The sequence below is a fragment of the Poromitra crassiceps genome (assembly GCF_964638095.1).
Source record: "Poromitra crassiceps genome assembly, chromosome: 23".
Classification (NCBI taxonomy): Eukaryota; Metazoa; Chordata; class Actinopteri; order Beryciformes; family Melamphaidae; genus Poromitra; species Poromitra crassiceps.
Genome location: NC_139639.1, coordinates 11,249,118 through 11,266,844, shown reverse-complemented (window position 1 = coordinate 11,266,844; position 17,727 = coordinate 11,249,118). Strand labels below are relative to the sequence as shown.

Here is a 17,727-nt window from a genome sequence, read left to right as displayed (position 1 = left end):
CTCCTCCTCCTCCTCTTCCTCCTCCTCCTCTTCCTCCTCCTCCTCCTCCTCCTCCTCTTCCTCCTCCTTCTCCTTCTCCTCCTCCTCTTCCTCCTCCTCTTCCTCCTCCTCTTCCTCTTCCTCCTCCTCCTCCTCCTCCTCCAACTTCTTCTCGCTTCATCTCTCACTAGGACAACAAGAGCTCGCCTCTTCTGCCTCCAGACCTGTTAAAAACTCTAGCAGATTTTGAGGAAGAGGAGGAACTGGTCTTTACCAAGCCTCCTGACTTCTACCAGGCCTTGGCCGGCCCTCTTAGCTCCGCTCCTGGACCAAACATATTTGTATGTCGTCTTCACTTTGTAGTCTTCCACCCAACACCACATAGGCAGCCCTAAAGCCACAATCTGCTGTCTGATGACCCACATCATCTGGACAACATTTGATAAGCTATGTAGTGTAGAATCATCTTCGGCTATACAGTGATGTGGCATTTTGCCCAGTACACTTAATACAACAGTAGACAGTAAAACTGAATATCTTTGAGTTGTGGACAAAACAAGACATTTGAGGACGTGATCTTGGGCTTTCAAGAAAAAGTGATTGACATTTGTCACCATTTTCGGAGAAAATAATCGACAGATTAATCGACAATAAAATTAATCATTATTGCATCCCAACATATCACAATTAGGGGTGTCAAAAATAATCAATTATAAGATGCATCGCGATGCGGATCTGCACGACTCATAATACAATGCAATTCTAAATGCACTTTTATTTTAAAAGTAGCCACACAGTGAGAAAAAACAAAGTGAGAAAAAATAAATCATGTATTGGGGAAAAAAGTGATGCATCGACTTAAGATGCATCGAGATGCATCGATAATCGTAATCGAATCTTAGCCCTCTGAATCGAATTGTGAGGCCAGTGAAGATTCACAGCCCTAATCACAATATGGCTTAAGTATGTTAAATCACATATTCATCAAATTGATGTTCATCCCAAGAAAACGGACATTTTCAAATCATGTTCCTTCAGATGTCACGACTCATTTAGTCCGTTTTTTTAAATAAATTGTGTTGTCATCGGTTCAGTTTGGAGTTGACTGTAACAGTGGGTTCTCCTCTCTCTCGGTTCTCCACCTGTCCTTCGCCTCCCACAGCTGCCAAACCAGTCCAGGATGGAGAGCGGCCCGGAGATCATTAGCCAATCATCTTCCCTCCTGCCTTTATCTGGCTTCTCCATGCAGGTCAGTCTTCTGCCTCCAGGTGTGACACACTGAGGATGTGCTGCTGGCTCTCCAGGTGTGACACACACTGAGGATGTGCTGCTGGCTCTCCAGGTGTGACACACTGAGGATGTGGTGCTGGCTCTCCAGGTGTGACACACTGAGGATGTGCTGCTGGCTCTCCAGGTGTGACACACTGAGGATGTGCTGCTGGCTCTCCAGGTGTGACACACTGAGGATGTGCTGCTGGCTCTCCAGGTGTGACACACTGAGGATGTGCTGCTGGCTCTCCAGGTGTGACACACACTGAGGATGTGCTGCTGGCTCCAGGTGTGACACACACTGAGCATGTGCTGCTGGCTCCAGGTGTGACACACACTGAGCATGTGCTGCTGGCTCTCCAGGTGTGACAGACACTGAGGATGTGCTGCTGGCTCTCCAGGTGTGACAGACACTGAGGATGTGCTGCTGGCTCTCCAGGTGTGACACACACTGAGGATGTGCTGCTGGCTCTCCAGGTGTGACACACACTGAGGATGTGCTGCTGGCTCTCCAGGTGTGACACACTGAGGATGTGCTGCTGGCTCCAGGTGTGACACACACTGAGGATGTGCTGCTGGCTCTCCAGGTGTGACACACTGAGGATGTGCTGCTGGCTCTCCAGGTGTGACACACTGAGGATGTGCTGCTGGCTCTCCAGGTGTGACACACTGAGGATGTGCTGCTGGCTCTCGAGAAGCACTTTTCATTTAGTACCATAGATAAGCAAATGGTTCCTCATATCGATTAATACAAAGCCAGATGTCTCTCTAGTTCAGTGTGCTGTGGGCGGACGTCCTCAATGAAGCCATAGTCGGTGACAAACTGTTCACCAATCATGGCATCATGTAGGGATGCACCCATACCACTTTTTTGCAGACTGAGTACGAGTACTTATGGCCCATTTCCACCGCTGGTATCAGCGCGGCCCCGCCCAGCTCGTCTCGCTTTTTTGTCTCATTCCACCGATCAAAAACGTGGACAGCCCGGGTTGAGTCGGGGTTGAGTCGTGCTAGATTTGGTTCATGCTTTGTTGAGGTTCCAGCGCTGTGAACCCGGTACCATACCGTGACGTGAAAACACTGCAGACGACTGATTGGTCAGGCAGAATCGTGTCTACTCTATCTACTGTCAATGCTGGATACCAGTTTAGTGGGGATTACCTTCTCTGCTGTTATTTCCATCAGTCTTTTGTGTTGCTGCCTTTGGCTCTGGTGAAATAAAAAGCAATCTCCTTACTCAGCTTAACATGACGGTGGTTTTCAATTGTTTTGAGAGAAAAAAAAATCCGCTCCTCAGGAAGCCCTTTGTAGCTGTGTGCAGCGTCGGCTCCGCTAGGCCGCAGGCGGGGCTTTGGTGAAGCCGCGGTCTTGCCTGGTGAGAGGCCGCCGGGGTAGAGGCTTCCTTTCTCCCTGTAGCGCAACCCCTGTCCCTCGCGCAGTGCATGCATGTGAGTTTGACTAACAACAAAGTGATATCCATTCTCCTGGCCGATTGTCACATTTGCCCATGTACACTGTAGGTCATTTAGAGACACCAGTATTTCATAAACAGTTTAAAAGTTCTGTGTATGGATTTAATTGTAACATTATATGTTATAGCCTACTTCGGAATATGGGCGGAGGGCAGATATGCGGTTGCTATGACGACCAGGTGTGGGCGGGGGCAGATGACCAGCGGTGGAAGCAAAACATCCATCGGGTTGAAACAAGTAGAGCCGAGTGGTGACGAGCTGTGCAGGGCTGTAAAATGTGGTGGAAATGAGCCATTAGATTTGGGTACTTGCCGATACCGATTACTGCTACCGAGTACGTAATAAGATTTTGATTGATTGAATAACTTCAATCAAATGTCAACATTGAGTCTCTCTCTTTCAAAATGCATCCTGTTATAGTATTATTTGTCCAGCAGATGGCAGGATGGAGCTGTATTTCAAACCATTTTATGAATCGATATCAGATCATTCAAATGATCGATTTGAATCGGATTTTATTTTTATTTTTTTACCCAGCTATATTTTTTAAAATACTAAAAAAAGATTAGAAGATCAGTGTGATTTTTTTCTGTTGTGGAGATTGAACCTGTGACTCCTGAGACAGTTTGTGATTGGTCAGTGGGACCTCCATTTCCCGCAGCGCTGATGCATTGTGTTATGAACGGTTGCTGTGCTTTTAAAGGACTATACACTACACACCACGGCCGTATAGTGGACTTGATTGCTAAAGAACTGCGGCGCAACATGGAAAAGCTGACAAAACTTCACACACAAAACTGTTCAGATGGACTGGTTTTCTTCATCATCACAACAGCACACTTGACCGTGTTATAAAGTCCTCTCCTAACACTCTTGCTCTTTTGATTCATACATGGACATTTGCTTCAGCTCTAAAATACTCAAATAGCAGCCACTAGCAGAAGCCATCAGTGCATCTGGATATAACTGTCAAAGCATTGCCTTCATCTGGCAGCGTAGGACATGCGCACCAGATGTGTGTGCTGGACTGACAAAAACAAGTGCAAAACATCTGGTTACATTCTGTTCTGTGTCCGCTGTCATAGGCAGCTACCACATCTGGAAAAGACGCTGTCACCTCTATCCATAAATGTTTTGTAGCTTGCTGGTGTGCTTATGTTGTGGTCATGTTCCTCCTTGCATTGCATTCTGACTCTTGAGATACATTTGGATTTTGATGTGATTACATGTCCTTAATCAAAAATCCAAATAAAGAAATGAAAATGTGTGTGTGTGTTCAGGAGACCTACCAGAACAGCATCTTCAGCCAGGCCTACGGCAAGAACCTGCCACCCAACCCCAAGCCTGACGTTCCCATGATGCACCAGGAGCCCTCCCTCTACTCGCTGTTTGAGGGGACGCCGTGGTCGCCCTCGCTGCCCGCCAGCTCAGGTAACCTGGCAACCCGCAATCTCCTCGCATCAAAATGATGCTGAACTGGCAACCCATGTTACCAAGTCATTAGTTGAAACTCCCCCTACAGTAAAATCATTGTTTTTCTTATGGTTTTGTCCCCTAAAATGAAAAATCTGGACTATACTGACTGACTGTCTGTCTGTCTGTCTGTCTGACTGTCTGTCTGTCTGACTGACTGACTGACTGTCTGTCTGATGACTGTCTGTCTGTATCTGTGCAACGTTTGTCAGTAGAGAGGTGTTTTACATTCCTTTCCTGAAGGGGGGGGATGTCTGTGCATGCTGGAGATTCAAAAGTAGGCCGGGCAAGTTGGCGATCGGGCGAGGGCTGTGATATTTGCATATTTAAATATTCATAGAATCCAGAATAAATAAATGAATGGTCATTTTTCACGCCGTTGTACTTGACTGATTATTGAAAGAAGTGTATAAATGTATAAATAAAAAATAAAAATAAATAAAAATAAACTTGACTTGTATTAGTGGAGGAAGATTTGTGGAAATTAGGTTGTTAGAGCAGAACATTAAGACACAGAAGAGAACAATAGGATATTAAGAATGGAGCAACTGGGTAGTAAACATAACATAACATTTTCAACACAACATTCTTTTTTTATCTTTATTTGAATCACAGCCTGTTTATTATTTTTTCATTTTTATTTATTTACCTTGTTTCAGTAAGTCTGTTTTTGAAACTACAAAACAAATGACGTCGTATCTCTCCTGCGCTCTGATTGGCAGATCACTCCACCCCGGCCAGCCAGTCTCCTCACTCCTCCAACCCCAGCAGCCTGCCCTCCTCCCCGCCCACCCACAGCCACGGCTCCATGCCCTTCTCCAACTTTGGGCCCATCGGCACTCCGGACAGCCGGGACCGCCGGCTGCTGGACCGCTGGAAGGCTGAAAAGAGCGGTGAGTCTGTGCCGCTAAACGCATCCTCCACCTGCAGATCACCATGAGTCTGTGCTGCTAAACACATCCTCCACCTGCAGGTCACCATGAGTCTGTGCTGCTAAACACATCCTCCACCTGCAGGTCACCATGAGTCTGTGCTGCTAAACACATCCTCCACCTGCAGGTCATATATGAGTCTGTGCTGCTAAACACATCCTCCACCTGCAGATCATCATGAGTCTGTGCTGCTAAACACATCCTCCACCTGCAGGTCATATATGAGTCTGTGCTGCTAAACACATCCTCCACCTGCAGATCATCATGAGTCTGTGCTGCTAAACACATCCTCCACCTGCAGGTCACCATATATCCTGAGTTGATGTTTCCACAGTCAATCATCAGGAAAATCTGTGATATTGAAGTGTTTGTTCTATTTCCCGGAGTGGTGTCTGAAACACTTCCATTACTCATGACCAATCACAGCCTCTGAATGCTCAACAAGCACCATGTGACCAAAATTAAATGTTAGAGAGGATATCCTGAAACGGAGACAAATAATCATGGTCACAAAACTGTATTTAGAAAAATAATCTTCATAATCACGTTTCTAAGTAATGACACAGCCATAGCGTATCTTGCTAGTGACCGTTTGTAGCTTTGTTTCAGTGTGTTTTACGGCACTGTGTGTGTGTGTGTGTGTGTGTGTGTGTGTGTGTGTGTGTGTCAGGAGCGGTCAGTGGATTCGGACTGGACTACCTGCCGGCTGCAGCCTCTTCAGCAGCTTCAGACAGCAGCTGGCACCAGACCGGGCCCACCAGCAGCTCCTGGGCCTCCCAGGAAACGCCCATGGAGGAGTCATCCTCCACTGTGCTGCTGGACAGTCTGAAGGTAACGCCTGTCACACCTGCCCCATCTGTCACACCTGTCATACCTGCCCCATCTGTCATACCTGCCCCACCTGTCACCTGGATCACCAAATCTCTGCCTCACACACAATCTGCACATATGTCGTTCACACATTGAAGGACACTTTAGCACTATAGAGACACTGCATGTAATAGGCCACGCCCATCACGGGGGGAAACACTCCATTCATTTCCACACACCAGCGTCATTTTCCTTGAATTAAACATAGCTAAAAGCTGTTGTGTGGTGGGCTGCGCACACAACAAATGTAAAAAATCGGCAGTTAAAGTTTTTTTGTACTCCTGAGCAAAACAAGGAAGCCATTAAGAATTGGCGAGAAGAAAAATGTGGATCTAGCTGTCAAGGAAGTAAGTTGGAGTGTTCATCTTCCGTATATATGATCTTTTGTGCAACACGCAACCATGCGCGCGACATAGGAGAACACCAGGATTGGAGGGGGGTTCTGTTTCCCCCCCTCTTGGGCGTGGCTTCTGAATGATGACGCGTTACGCAGTGTCTCTATCGTAACTATAAAGCGAGGAATCTCTTTGCTTCTGTCTCTGTGTGTCTGTCCTTCTGTCTCTGTGTGTCTGTCCTTCTGTCTCTGTGTGTCAGTCCTTCTGTCTCTGTGTGTCAGTCTGTCTGTCTCTGTGTGTCTGTCCTTCTGTCTCTGTGTGTCAGTCTGTCTGTATCTGTGTGTCTGTCCTTCTGTCTCTGTGTGTCAGTCTGTCTGTCTCTGTGTGTCTGTCCTTCTGTCTCTGTGTGTCTGTCCTTCTGTATCTGTGTGTCTGTCCTTCTGTCTCTGTGTGTCTGTCCTTCTGTCTCTGTGTGTCAGTCCTTCTGTCTCTGTGTGTCAGTCCTTCTGTCTCTGTGTGTCAGTCTGTCTGTATCTGTGTGTCAGTCCTTCTGTCTTTGTGTCTGTCCTTCTGTCTCTGTGTGTCTGTCCTTCTGTATCTGTGTGTCTGTCCTTCTGTCTCTGTGTGTCTGTCCTTCTGTCTCTGTGTGTCAGTCCTTCTGTCTCTGTGTGTCAGTCTGTCTGTATCTGTGTGTCAGTCCTTCTGTCTTTGTGTCTGTCCTTCTGTCTTTGTGTCTGTCCTTCTGTCTCTGTGTGTCTGTCCTTCTGTCTCTGTGTGTCTGTCCTTCTGTCTCTGTGTGTCAGTCTGTCTGTCTCTGTGTGTCTGTCCTTCTGTCTCTGTGTGTCAGTCTGTCTGTATCTGTGTGTCTGTCCTTCTGTATCTGTGTGTCTGTCCTTCTGTCTCTGTGTGTCTGTCCTTCTGTCTCTGTGTGTCAGTCCTTCTGTCTCTGTGTGTCAGTCTGTCTGTCTCTGTGTGTCTGTCCTTCTGTCTCTGTGTGTCAGTCTGTCTGTATCTGTGTGTCTGTCCTTCTGTATCTGTGTGTCTGTCCTTCTGTCTCTGTGTGTCTGTCCTTCTGTCTCTGTGTGTCAGTCCTTCTGTCTCTGTGTGTCAGTCTGTCTGTATCTGTGTGTCAGTCCTTCTGTCTCTGTGTGTCAGTCCTTCTGTCTCTGTGTGTCAGTCTGTCTGTATCTGTGTGTCAGTCCTTCTGTCTTTGTGTCTGTCCTTCTGTCTTTGTGTCTGTCCTTCTGTCTCTGTGTGTCTGTCCTTCTGTCTCTGTGTGTCTGTCCTTCGCATATCTCAAGAACCGTTCGTCTGATCAACTTCACACTTGGCGGGTGTGTTGCTGGGGACCCGACAGTGTCGACTGTGAAGTTGTTTGGAGGAGCAGTTTTCAAGAAAGCTGCAAGCATCAATCGCCTGTTCTGGACATGCGCATATTGGACGGGCACGTGCGGTTCTTGAAAAAGCTGCACTGCGGGCACGCACGGTTCTCACGGTTCTGGAGAAGAAGCGGCCTGCTGTCTCCTGGCCTTAGTTTGAGTGTTGCCATGCTGACGTCTTGTCTCCTCTGCTTCTCCCTGCAGTCCATCTGGTCGAGCTCCATGATGCAGCCGGGCCCGTCGGCGCTGGAGCAGCTCCTCCTGCAGCAGAAGCAGAAGCAGCAGCGAGGTCACGGCACCATGAACCCGCCTCACTGAACACGCAGCACGCAGGGCGGGCTGGCAAGCCGCACACAGTGTCCACACGTCCAAACCGCCAGGAGAAACGCACGGGAGGAGAAGTTTGACCGAGACGAGCTCCCACAAAAATGGTAAATTAACCGGCGAATGAACGAACGGTGGAGAGGCCGGGGAGGCGAAGTGACCCCCGAGGCTGAAACACCCCCCCCCCACACACCCCCGAGGAGCGGTGATGCCCCCCCCCCCTGATTCAGAGGCCGTGGGATTATACGTCTCTTCCACCGGGGGTGCCGAGTGCCACAGTCGGCCGGGTGACCTTCCATTCTGAACATAACCCCACCCGCCACCCCTCTTTTTGGACAGACCCCCACATCTCCAGAACTCCTCTCCAATCTGGAAGAACATTGAAGAAAAAAAGAGGCGATCCGACTTCCTGGCAATGTCCGCTCGTTCCCGGCAGAGCGCTTCTTTTCGGCGTCTCCGTCGGTGCAAACCGGTTTCATCTCGATGTTTGGCCGGTGCGAGAGAGGGAGCCATGGCGGCGTGGCGGTTCGCCGCAGGGGGACGGTGAAGGTTAGCGAGGGAAAAATACAGACCGCTCTTTCTCATCTCTCCATTCATTTTCATTATCTTTGAGGAGGAGACGGCTCTTTGTAGCCGATAGGTGGAATGAAGGAAGGTGCGTTCAGCGGCTCAGTTGGTACAAAGTAAAAAAAAAAAACAAGCCTGCCTGTCTCTTCGCCATGTTGTGAGAAACGGTGGAAGCAGACGCTGCTTTGGGCGCCATCTTTTGGTGGGAGGAGTCTCCTGGCCCCGACAGCGTGGGACTACCTCGCAGCACGCCGCGACGGAACGCAGATGGAAATAAGAGGGGCGGGGGAGTAAGAAGAAAACATCAAACGTAGGGATAGTATTATCGTTAGCTGCAAGAGATTGCAAATATTTAAAAATACTGTATTTTGTGATTTGTTGGTAGCAGTTTTAGCATCATGAACTCTGGGATAAATATGTCCAGTAATCTCCTGCTTCAAGAGGAATTTGTTTATATTACTGGTTCCTCCTCCCTTCTTCTTCCCATTAAAACAGCAACAATGTAACCCTGCTAGCTTAACCTGCATTAACTCTTTCCTTTCCCTTTGGTTCATGTTCTGCCTTTTTAATAGTTTTAAGCAGCTGCCTTCAGCTCTCTGTGTCCGCTTGGCGTGCGTTTATCACCGCTGCCATGGTTACCAGTGTGTTTATCACCGCTGCCATGGTTACCAGTGTGTTTATCACCGCTGCCATGGTTACCAGTGTGTTTATCACCGCTGCCATGGTTACCAGTGTGTTTATCACCGCTGCCATGGTGACCAGTGTGTTTATCACCGCTGCCATGGTTACCAGTGTGTTTATCACCGCTGCCATGGTTACCAGTGTCACCGAGTGGACGGACGGACAGAAAAAAGGAGAGGAAGAATGACAGACAGGTGGACGGCTTGGCTGGAATGTTTTCCACTCACTTTTCAACAACCACGACTCTAGATGCACATAAACAGCTTGATCTCTGTACAGCATTTGTGTTTTATGAAGCTTGCTAAGCGTGATGCTGTCTGTCTGTCTGTCTGGTGGGGGTGGGGGGGGGGTACAGGGGGGTGAGGGGGGCGGTATCATGGAGGCGGGAGCATATACTTGGCTCAGTTAGTCCTGATAATGAAGGGCCAATCAGAGAAGCACTGGGCGACAGCTGACCAACCAGGAGCCTGTTCTGTGCCAGCAGGGTCAGAGGCTCTGCCCCCTGGGCTCACAAGCTCCGCCCCCCCTGGGTCCAGGCTTACGGGAAACGGTTTAGACCGCTATAAGTTACTTCCTTTCTGGTCTAGTGGAAAGGCATTTTCTATATCAAAAGTGTAATGGACTCGCTATTTAGTTCCGAGAGGTAAAAAAAAAAAAGCGCCAGTTTTTATTTTCCTGTAGAGGACGTTTTATTACAGCAGACTTCAAATGATGTGTCCATTTTGCGTGTGATTGTGCTTCATGTTGCATTTGCGAAATGTATTTGAAAAATAAGGATGAAATAAAACACGGGACGGAATGTTGGGACAGATTTGGCCAGAGGCGTCGAGTTGTAAAAAAGGAGGGAAAAAAACCCGTTCAGCAGATGGACTGGACTGAATGAGTTTAAAAGCTGTTTGCTTTTCTGGCACCAGCTTCTGAACAGAACTGGCTTTGGAAACTGCTTCCGAATGTGGATCTGGTAGATCCCTTTTGGAGCAAGAGTGAAAGGGACTCGAACCGTCGACAGCGAGGACATTCCACACGCTCGGTCCCCGCTCGGTCCAGGAACAAGGACTGATTTGCATGAGCTCTGGTCGGAGCCATTCCGGTTGGGTCAGAGGTAATGTTTGGTTCAGATTTGGGCTTAAGATTCTGAGACTTTTTGTGTTTCTGTCCATATGTTCAGAACTGCTGGAATCAGCCTTGAATAAACGTAAACCATGTTCTCCCTTCACAAAGGTGTTGATTATTTCTTTTTTTCAATGCTTTAATTTCCTGTATTGAGTTTGTTTCTGCTCTGTCTGCAGCTGCAGTCTGTCCACACGTTTGTTATCTGGAAGATTCACTGTCGGGGGGGAAAATGCCACAATAGGAATCCATCAACTTTCCAGATTCACAGTTGGGATTAAAAGAACAGCTTATTAGCCTCATTATATTTGGAAATAATCAAAGTTAATCATCTTTTCTAGCTTGTCTACCTTTGAAAGGGGAACCTCCTACACTGTCAGCGGCCGCAACAATCCAAACTGCAAACACCACAATTGTAACTTTCCTGGGAGCCCTGACTTGTCTATGCTTGAAATGCCTTGAATCATTTCCTGTCACTTGACTTAAAGCTCACAAAGTCATGCTATACTATAGCATAATAATACACTATGCTGCTATAGTGTATTATTATGCTAATACACCAGCGATCCCCAAAGTCCGGACTCCGGTCCGCATCCGGACCCAGACGCCGTCCTATCCGGACCGATCGCTATAACCTACAAATCATTGAGAATTGTTACATTTCACTGAGCCGGCACATGCTTTTCTACGCTTTACTGGTCTAATGTGCCAGGAGGCTCACAGACCAATGCATGCGCTGTAAATCATCACACGTGATGCTACTGAGCCAATCAAATATCCGATTCGATTCTGCCTGTTCCAGTCGCCAGTCGGTTCCAGTGGTGCTGCAGGCGAGAGATTGTCAGACACGGAGATATGCGAGAGATATAAGTAATTTAACATGGTGTGCTCAAAAGAAACGAGTAGACCGCAAAAACAAAGATTTTGTTTTAATCCGGAGCAGGCAGACTCCTAGATGTTCATTCATTGTTCTCACGGGCAGTTCAAAACCAGGCAGTATGTCAGTGCGATGCGATCCTAACCTGTCTGTGAAAGCGCCACAGGAGCAAACACACTCAAATCCAGACTGAGGGCACACTCACACATTCACTGCCCAACGGCATGTGACGTTTGCATTGCGAACGATCGATAGACAGACAGGCAGACAGACAGACAGACAGACAGACAGACAGACAGACACAGACAGACAGGCAGACAGACAGACAGGCAGGCAGATAGATAGATAGAGACAGACACTGAGACAGATAGATAGATAGATAGATAGATAGATAGATAGATAGATAGATACAGACACTGAGACAGATAGATAGATAGATAGATAGATAGGGAGCTCACTTCTCTCAAGAGAAAAGGTGGAGTTAAGGGAAGAAAAGAAGATTTTCTTTCTCAAATTAAAACACTTTTAAGATGCACATTTTCCCAAAGCACTCTGTTGTATGTTATTTTTAAATGCAGCCATTATTTTACTTGAAATGAGAAAATAACATGTATTTATTATTATTGTAGGCTAGTTATTTATAATTAATCCAGTTAAATATGAAAACTAAATAAACATTGTTGATGTTTATTTTGATTTAACAGTCAGTCATTGACTACATACAGACATTGTACCATTAGGCTACTGCAATCATTGAAGTAGCCTAAGTTCAATGGCACTGAATCATAACGCAAGCTACTGTACGTTACAATGTTCCGGACCTTTGCTTGAGGACATTTTCTCTAACTGGACCTCTATGAATTTTAATTGAGTGCCCCTGTAATACACTATAGCAGCTATAGTGTATTATTATGCTATAGTATAGCATAATAATACACTATGCTGCTATAGTGTATTATTATGCTATAGTATAGCATAATAATACACTATAGCAGCATAGTGTATTATTATGCTATATTATAAAATGGCTCTCTCAAATCAAGCAATCTGATTGGTTCACAGCCATTGTATAATTCCAGTAACCGAGTTCAATAACCCATGGCCATGGGTTATTGGTTGCCATGGCAACTCTCTTACTAAGAGAGTAATAATAAGGCTTACCTCAAATGACAACGTAGGAAAAAAAAATGGCGGAGACAGCTGTCAGATCCTTGTGAATCGATCTTCGCTTATAACTTTACTAATACTTCGCAGAAAATGATGTTTTGTACAAGAATAGATGCGGGCTAATGTCTTCTTTGCAAAAGAAAGGCTGTTAACTCCGCATTTAACCCCGTAACGTTAGTTGGTGTCGGGCAAGCCCTGAGAATGCAACGCTGCGCTCGAGCTGCCTGGGTTTCCAGAAAGCTCTCAGCCAAGCGCCAGGATTGGCCAATGTCAACTTCAGTCTCCAGAACGATCCAATCAAATCACCCGCAGGTCTATCTTCTTGCTAGAGGTCCCGCCTTACAGTAGTGTTTCAACTGACTCTCAGAATACCATGCCAGTCGGATTTATAGTGTTATTATTATTATATTATTATACTTGGAACCCTTTTATAAAAGCAATATAGCACTCGAGCAGCGTGTGTTGTGGAATATATCCCCCTGCTCAGTTGTTATCCCACTCGGCCTGCGGCCTCGTGGGATAACAACTGATCAGGGGGATATATTCACCACAACACACTTGCTCTCGTGATATATTGCTTAAGTATAGCATAATAATACACTATAGCTGCTATAGTGTATTATTATGCTATAGTATAGCATAATAATACACTATAGCAGCATAGTGTATTATTATGCTATAGTATAGCATAATAATACACTATAGCAGCATAGTGTATTATTATGCTATACTATAGCATACGTAATAATACACTATGCTGCTATAGTGTATTATTATGCTATACTATAGCATAATAATACACTATAGCAGCTATAGTGTATTATTATGCTATAGTATAGCATAATAATACACTATGCTGCTATAGTGTATTATTATGCTATACTATAGCATACGTAATAATACACTATGCTGCTATAGTGTATTATTATGCTATACTATAGCATAATAATACACTATAGCTGCTATAGTGTATTATTATGCTATAGTATAGCATAATAATACACTATAGCAGCATAGTGTATTATTACGTATGCTATAGTATAGCATAATAATACACTATAGCAGCATAGTGTATTATTATGCTATACTATAGCATAATAATACACTATAGCAGCTATAGTGTATTATTATGCTATACTATAGCATACGTAATAATACACTATGCTGCTATAGTGTATTATTATGCTATAGTATAGCATAATAATACACTATAGCAGCATAGTGTATTATTACGTATGCTATAGTATAGCATAATAATACACTATAGCTGCTATAGTGTATTATTATGCTATAGTATAGCATAATAATACACTATAGCAGCATAGTGTATTATTACGTATGCTATAGTATAGCATAATAATACACTATAGCAGCATAGTGTATTATTATGCTATACTATAGCATACGTAATAATACACTATGCTGCTATAGTGTATTATTATGCTATACTATAGCATAATAATACACTATAGCAGCATAGTGTATTATTATGCTATACTATAGCATACGTAATAATACACTATGCTGCTATAGTGTATTATTATGCTATACTATAGCATAATAATACACTATAGCTGCTATAGTGTATTATTATGCTATAGTATAGCATAATAATACACTATAGCAGCATAGTGTATTATTATGCTATACTATAGCATAATAATACACTATAGCAGCATAGTGTATTATTATGCTATAGTATAGCATAATAATACACTATAGCAGCATAGTGTATTATTATGCTATAGTATAGCATACGTAATAATACACTATAGCAGCATAGTGTATTATTGTTTACTCGCGCTCCATTCCTGGGCTCACCGGCCCTGCATCTCGCCTGCCTTATTGGCGCACGCGGGGGTGTGTGTGTGGGTGTGCTTCTCACAAAATGCTTTTGTCCTTAAGTTTACATGGGCGTGTGTGTGCCCCCTTATGGCATCACTAATGACATCATCAGTCTTATGACATCACTGATGATGTCATCAGTGATGTCACAATGCCTCCTGTGTGTGCCCCCTTATGACATCATTGATGACCTCATCAGTGTGTGTGTGCTGCATTATGACATCACTGATGCCATCATCAGTCTTATGACATCATCAGTGATGTCACAATGCCCCTGTGTGTGTGTGTGTGTGTGTGTGTGTGTGTGTGTGAGATCAGTGGCAGAAAAATTTAAACAGAACAGAGCCCACATTGCCAAATTTATAGATTATTATACTTTTGTATTATATAATTTCTTATATTATATATTATGATTATTACATTATATAATAACTATGTAGACCATTTATAATACTTTAGAAACCTTGTCATAATTTGCTGTGCATAATTATAAACATTTATAAAAATCAATTATAAAACCTTATAAATGCATTATGTCTTATAAATGTGCTCATAATACATGATAGACATGTCACATGACCTTCATAGATGTTTTATTATAACCTGATTGTTTTGTTTGGTGTGGTCTGATCTCATGCTCTCGTGTGAGTCCAGCTTGCCTGTAAGGTTTGTTTAGAAAGTGAGCAGAAGAGTCCATCGCATTGCGTTACTTGGATGGAATTATAGGGGAAATGAATTACTCGTATTTTTGCTGGGGACACCATGGAACCCCATCAAGGACCCCTGGGGGTCCCCAGAGCCCACTTGAGGACCACTGTTGTGGGAGCAAGGAGTACGTTTTGCTTGCACGTCTGTCACTCGGTCACTGGGGGGAGCTGTGGAGGTGTGTGTGTGTCACTGGGGGGGGGGGGGGGGGGGGGCAGCAGTAATTAAGATCACCTACACCTGCTTGTCATTCAGTTTTGTTTGTGTCAGAGAGGAAGTAGGAGCCAATCATTTCTGTTGAGTGCAACATAATGCAACACTAAATGTGATGTTTGTTGAGCTTATGCAACATCAACAGCTTCTACATCAACAGCTACTACATCATGCAGCAGAGCATGGAGGGTTTTATCAAATGCAGCTACGGACTCATGCCTCCTGTTTGTGGACTCAGCGTGTCGGACAGATAGATCCCCGCGGTACCCTCTCCCCCTCTAACTGGTAACACTCTTGTTAAATAGTCGCACTTCAGTGACAATATAAATTGAGTAAAAAAAGACTTAAATAAATAAACGAGTGCAAATTCGCAATAGCTGCGACAAGATTTTTGTGGACCAACCAACAGTGACTTATAGAGCTGCTGGCCACAGCTAATAAAACTAAACATTGAATCGAATGGAGAATAAAACTAAACATTGAATCAAATGGAGAGATGATCGTGATATGGTAGAAATTAACAAATGATACAAGAGAAAACTATAATGTGTAACCTACTTTCTCTAAAAGGAGCGTTATAATTGCAGACCCTGATTTGACCTTTGATCTTTTAACTATAATAGCATGTGTTGAAGGCTGCTGCACTGAAGTACATTCTGTAAGTTTTACTATGGCTAGTCCTACTGTAGTATTAACAGAGTATTAATAGTAGCCTATTGGTGATGAGAGGAGGAACTCAGAGTAGGGATCGCAGTATTCATAGTAGCAGTAATAGAGGTAGCTAATCAAGGTTTTATGAGTTGTGGTAAGAGGTAGGCAGCAATAATGTATCAATACTAGTAATTGTAGCACTCATAGTAAAAGTAGAGACAGTAAGTAGAGCTAGTATGAGTAGTGATATGAACAGCAGTAGTAAGTATAGTTCGAGTAGGGATAATAGTAAGTAGTAATGATAGTAGTGATGGTATTAGTGATTGAAATAAAAGTATTAGTGGTAGACCTGTAACTACTGGCTGTGTATGAGTAAAGATGAAGTACAATAGATGTTTATATATTATATCATTCAATACGTTGACATTTGATACGTACAGTTTATTATCAGTATGTTGAAGCATGTTGTTTTTCTCCTTGGTGACTGCAGCGATGAGGAGGCTTTCTGTCCACAGAGGAGCAGACTCAGCTGACCTGGAGACCGTCAGCTCGGTGAGTTTTCACTTCACTTTTCAACACGCTGCTTAAATAGCTGGACAAATACTGTATTTGGGAAAGCATATTTTAGTGTGGAAATTTAGTCTTTAGAGCTCAACCCTTTTCATATCAATTTAGTCCACATTAGAGCCACAGACCCCCATTTGATGAGATGTCTCTTGACCCCAAATCTGAGGATATTTTTACTGTTAGATTGACTCCAGAACTCCATGACGGTGTGTATTGTAGGTAGAGAGATAACAGAGAAACCATGATCAAAACAGTCATTCTTCTAACTGGGTTCACTTTTTGTAAATTAAATAATGCTAAGATTAACAATCAGTTTGCTGCTATCCCCCCCCGGAACAACCTCAACGACCCCTGGTAGTCCCCGGACCCACCTTGAGAACCACTGTTTTAGGGGACAGAGTGAGGTCGAATGTTGGAGACATTTTGGTTTCTATTTCATATCAAAGTCTGCCCTACAGTAGAAGACAAACGCTGGTTTGGTGTGTGTGTGTGTGTGTGTGTGTGTGGGTGGGTGGGTGGGTGGGTGGGTGGGTGGGTGTTTACAGTGTGTCTCAATCATGAGAGACCAGTGGGTAAAATTTGACAGGCAAGCTTTATTCACAAATAGCATGGCAACGGCAACACATTTTGGACGTAATGACTCCGTGGTAAGATGACCCTCTTCTTGTGGTGAGAGAGGAGGGCATCTGCTCAGTCTAGGATAGAGAATCCCCCCGTAGGGAATTCTTCAGGAGTCAAGACGTTGGTGATGGACTGGGGAGGTGGGTGGAGCGAAACACAGCTCCGGAGAAGACGATCAGACCCGAGGTACGACCAGCCACTGAGATGAACAATCAGGAAAAAGGATGATGCCGTGATGACCACGTTTATATACTGCTCGTGTCCTCTTTGTTGATTGGCTCAGCAGACGGGGATTTATGACATCACGGATGACATCACTGTGGTATTATGACATCACCGATGACATCAGCGAGTATGACATCACCGATGTTTTGACGGCTGATTGGCTATGACTGGTCTCCCCATCTTGAAACTCGGTCGAGACCAACATTTGCGTGTGGTTGTGAGTCAGCAGTATTTGTCACAGTGTGTGCTGCAGTGTGAATACTCAGGGGGGAAACAGGTTGTATTTTGCCAGAGGAACTAAACTGAGTGTTCAAACAGGTAAGCTGAATATTTTTCATGTTTTCACACTGAAATGTGTTGAAATATTTATTTATTTTATTCACCAATGTGTTTCTTTCCCCATTTGTGGAGACTGATTGCAAACCAACCTCGGTCACATGCTCATAATTCATACTGTACACAAAT

The 17,727-nt window shown here is 44.5% G+C and overlaps 1 protein-coding gene across 3 annotated transcripts in view; it reads left to right on the top strand.

Annotated features, from left to right (window-relative positions):
* smg7 (SMG7 nonsense mediated mRNA decay factor) overlaps nucleotides 1-9,597 on the top strand; it is a 39,812-nt gene extending 30,215 nt beyond the window's left edge. For 2 of the 3 annotated variants that reach the window (XM_083659809.1, XM_083659808.1), the window contains exons 20-24: nucleotides 1,142-1,228; nucleotides 4,001-4,151; nucleotides 4,916-5,086; nucleotides 5,796-5,956; nucleotides 7,914-9,597. In XM_083659809.1, coding sequence (XP_083515935.1) covers nucleotides 1,142-1,228; nucleotides 4,001-4,151; nucleotides 4,916-5,086; nucleotides 5,796-5,956; nucleotides 7,914-8,027 — 684 coding nt within the window. In that variant the 3' untranslated portion in view covers nucleotides 8,028-9,597. The remainder of the gene's footprint in view (nucleotides 1-1,141; nucleotides 1,229-4,000; nucleotides 4,152-4,915; nucleotides 5,087-5,795; nucleotides 5,957-7,913) is intronic. The other variant, XM_083659810.1, reaches the window with a different exon arrangement.
* Nucleotides 9,598-17,727: the final 8,130 nt, after the last annotated feature.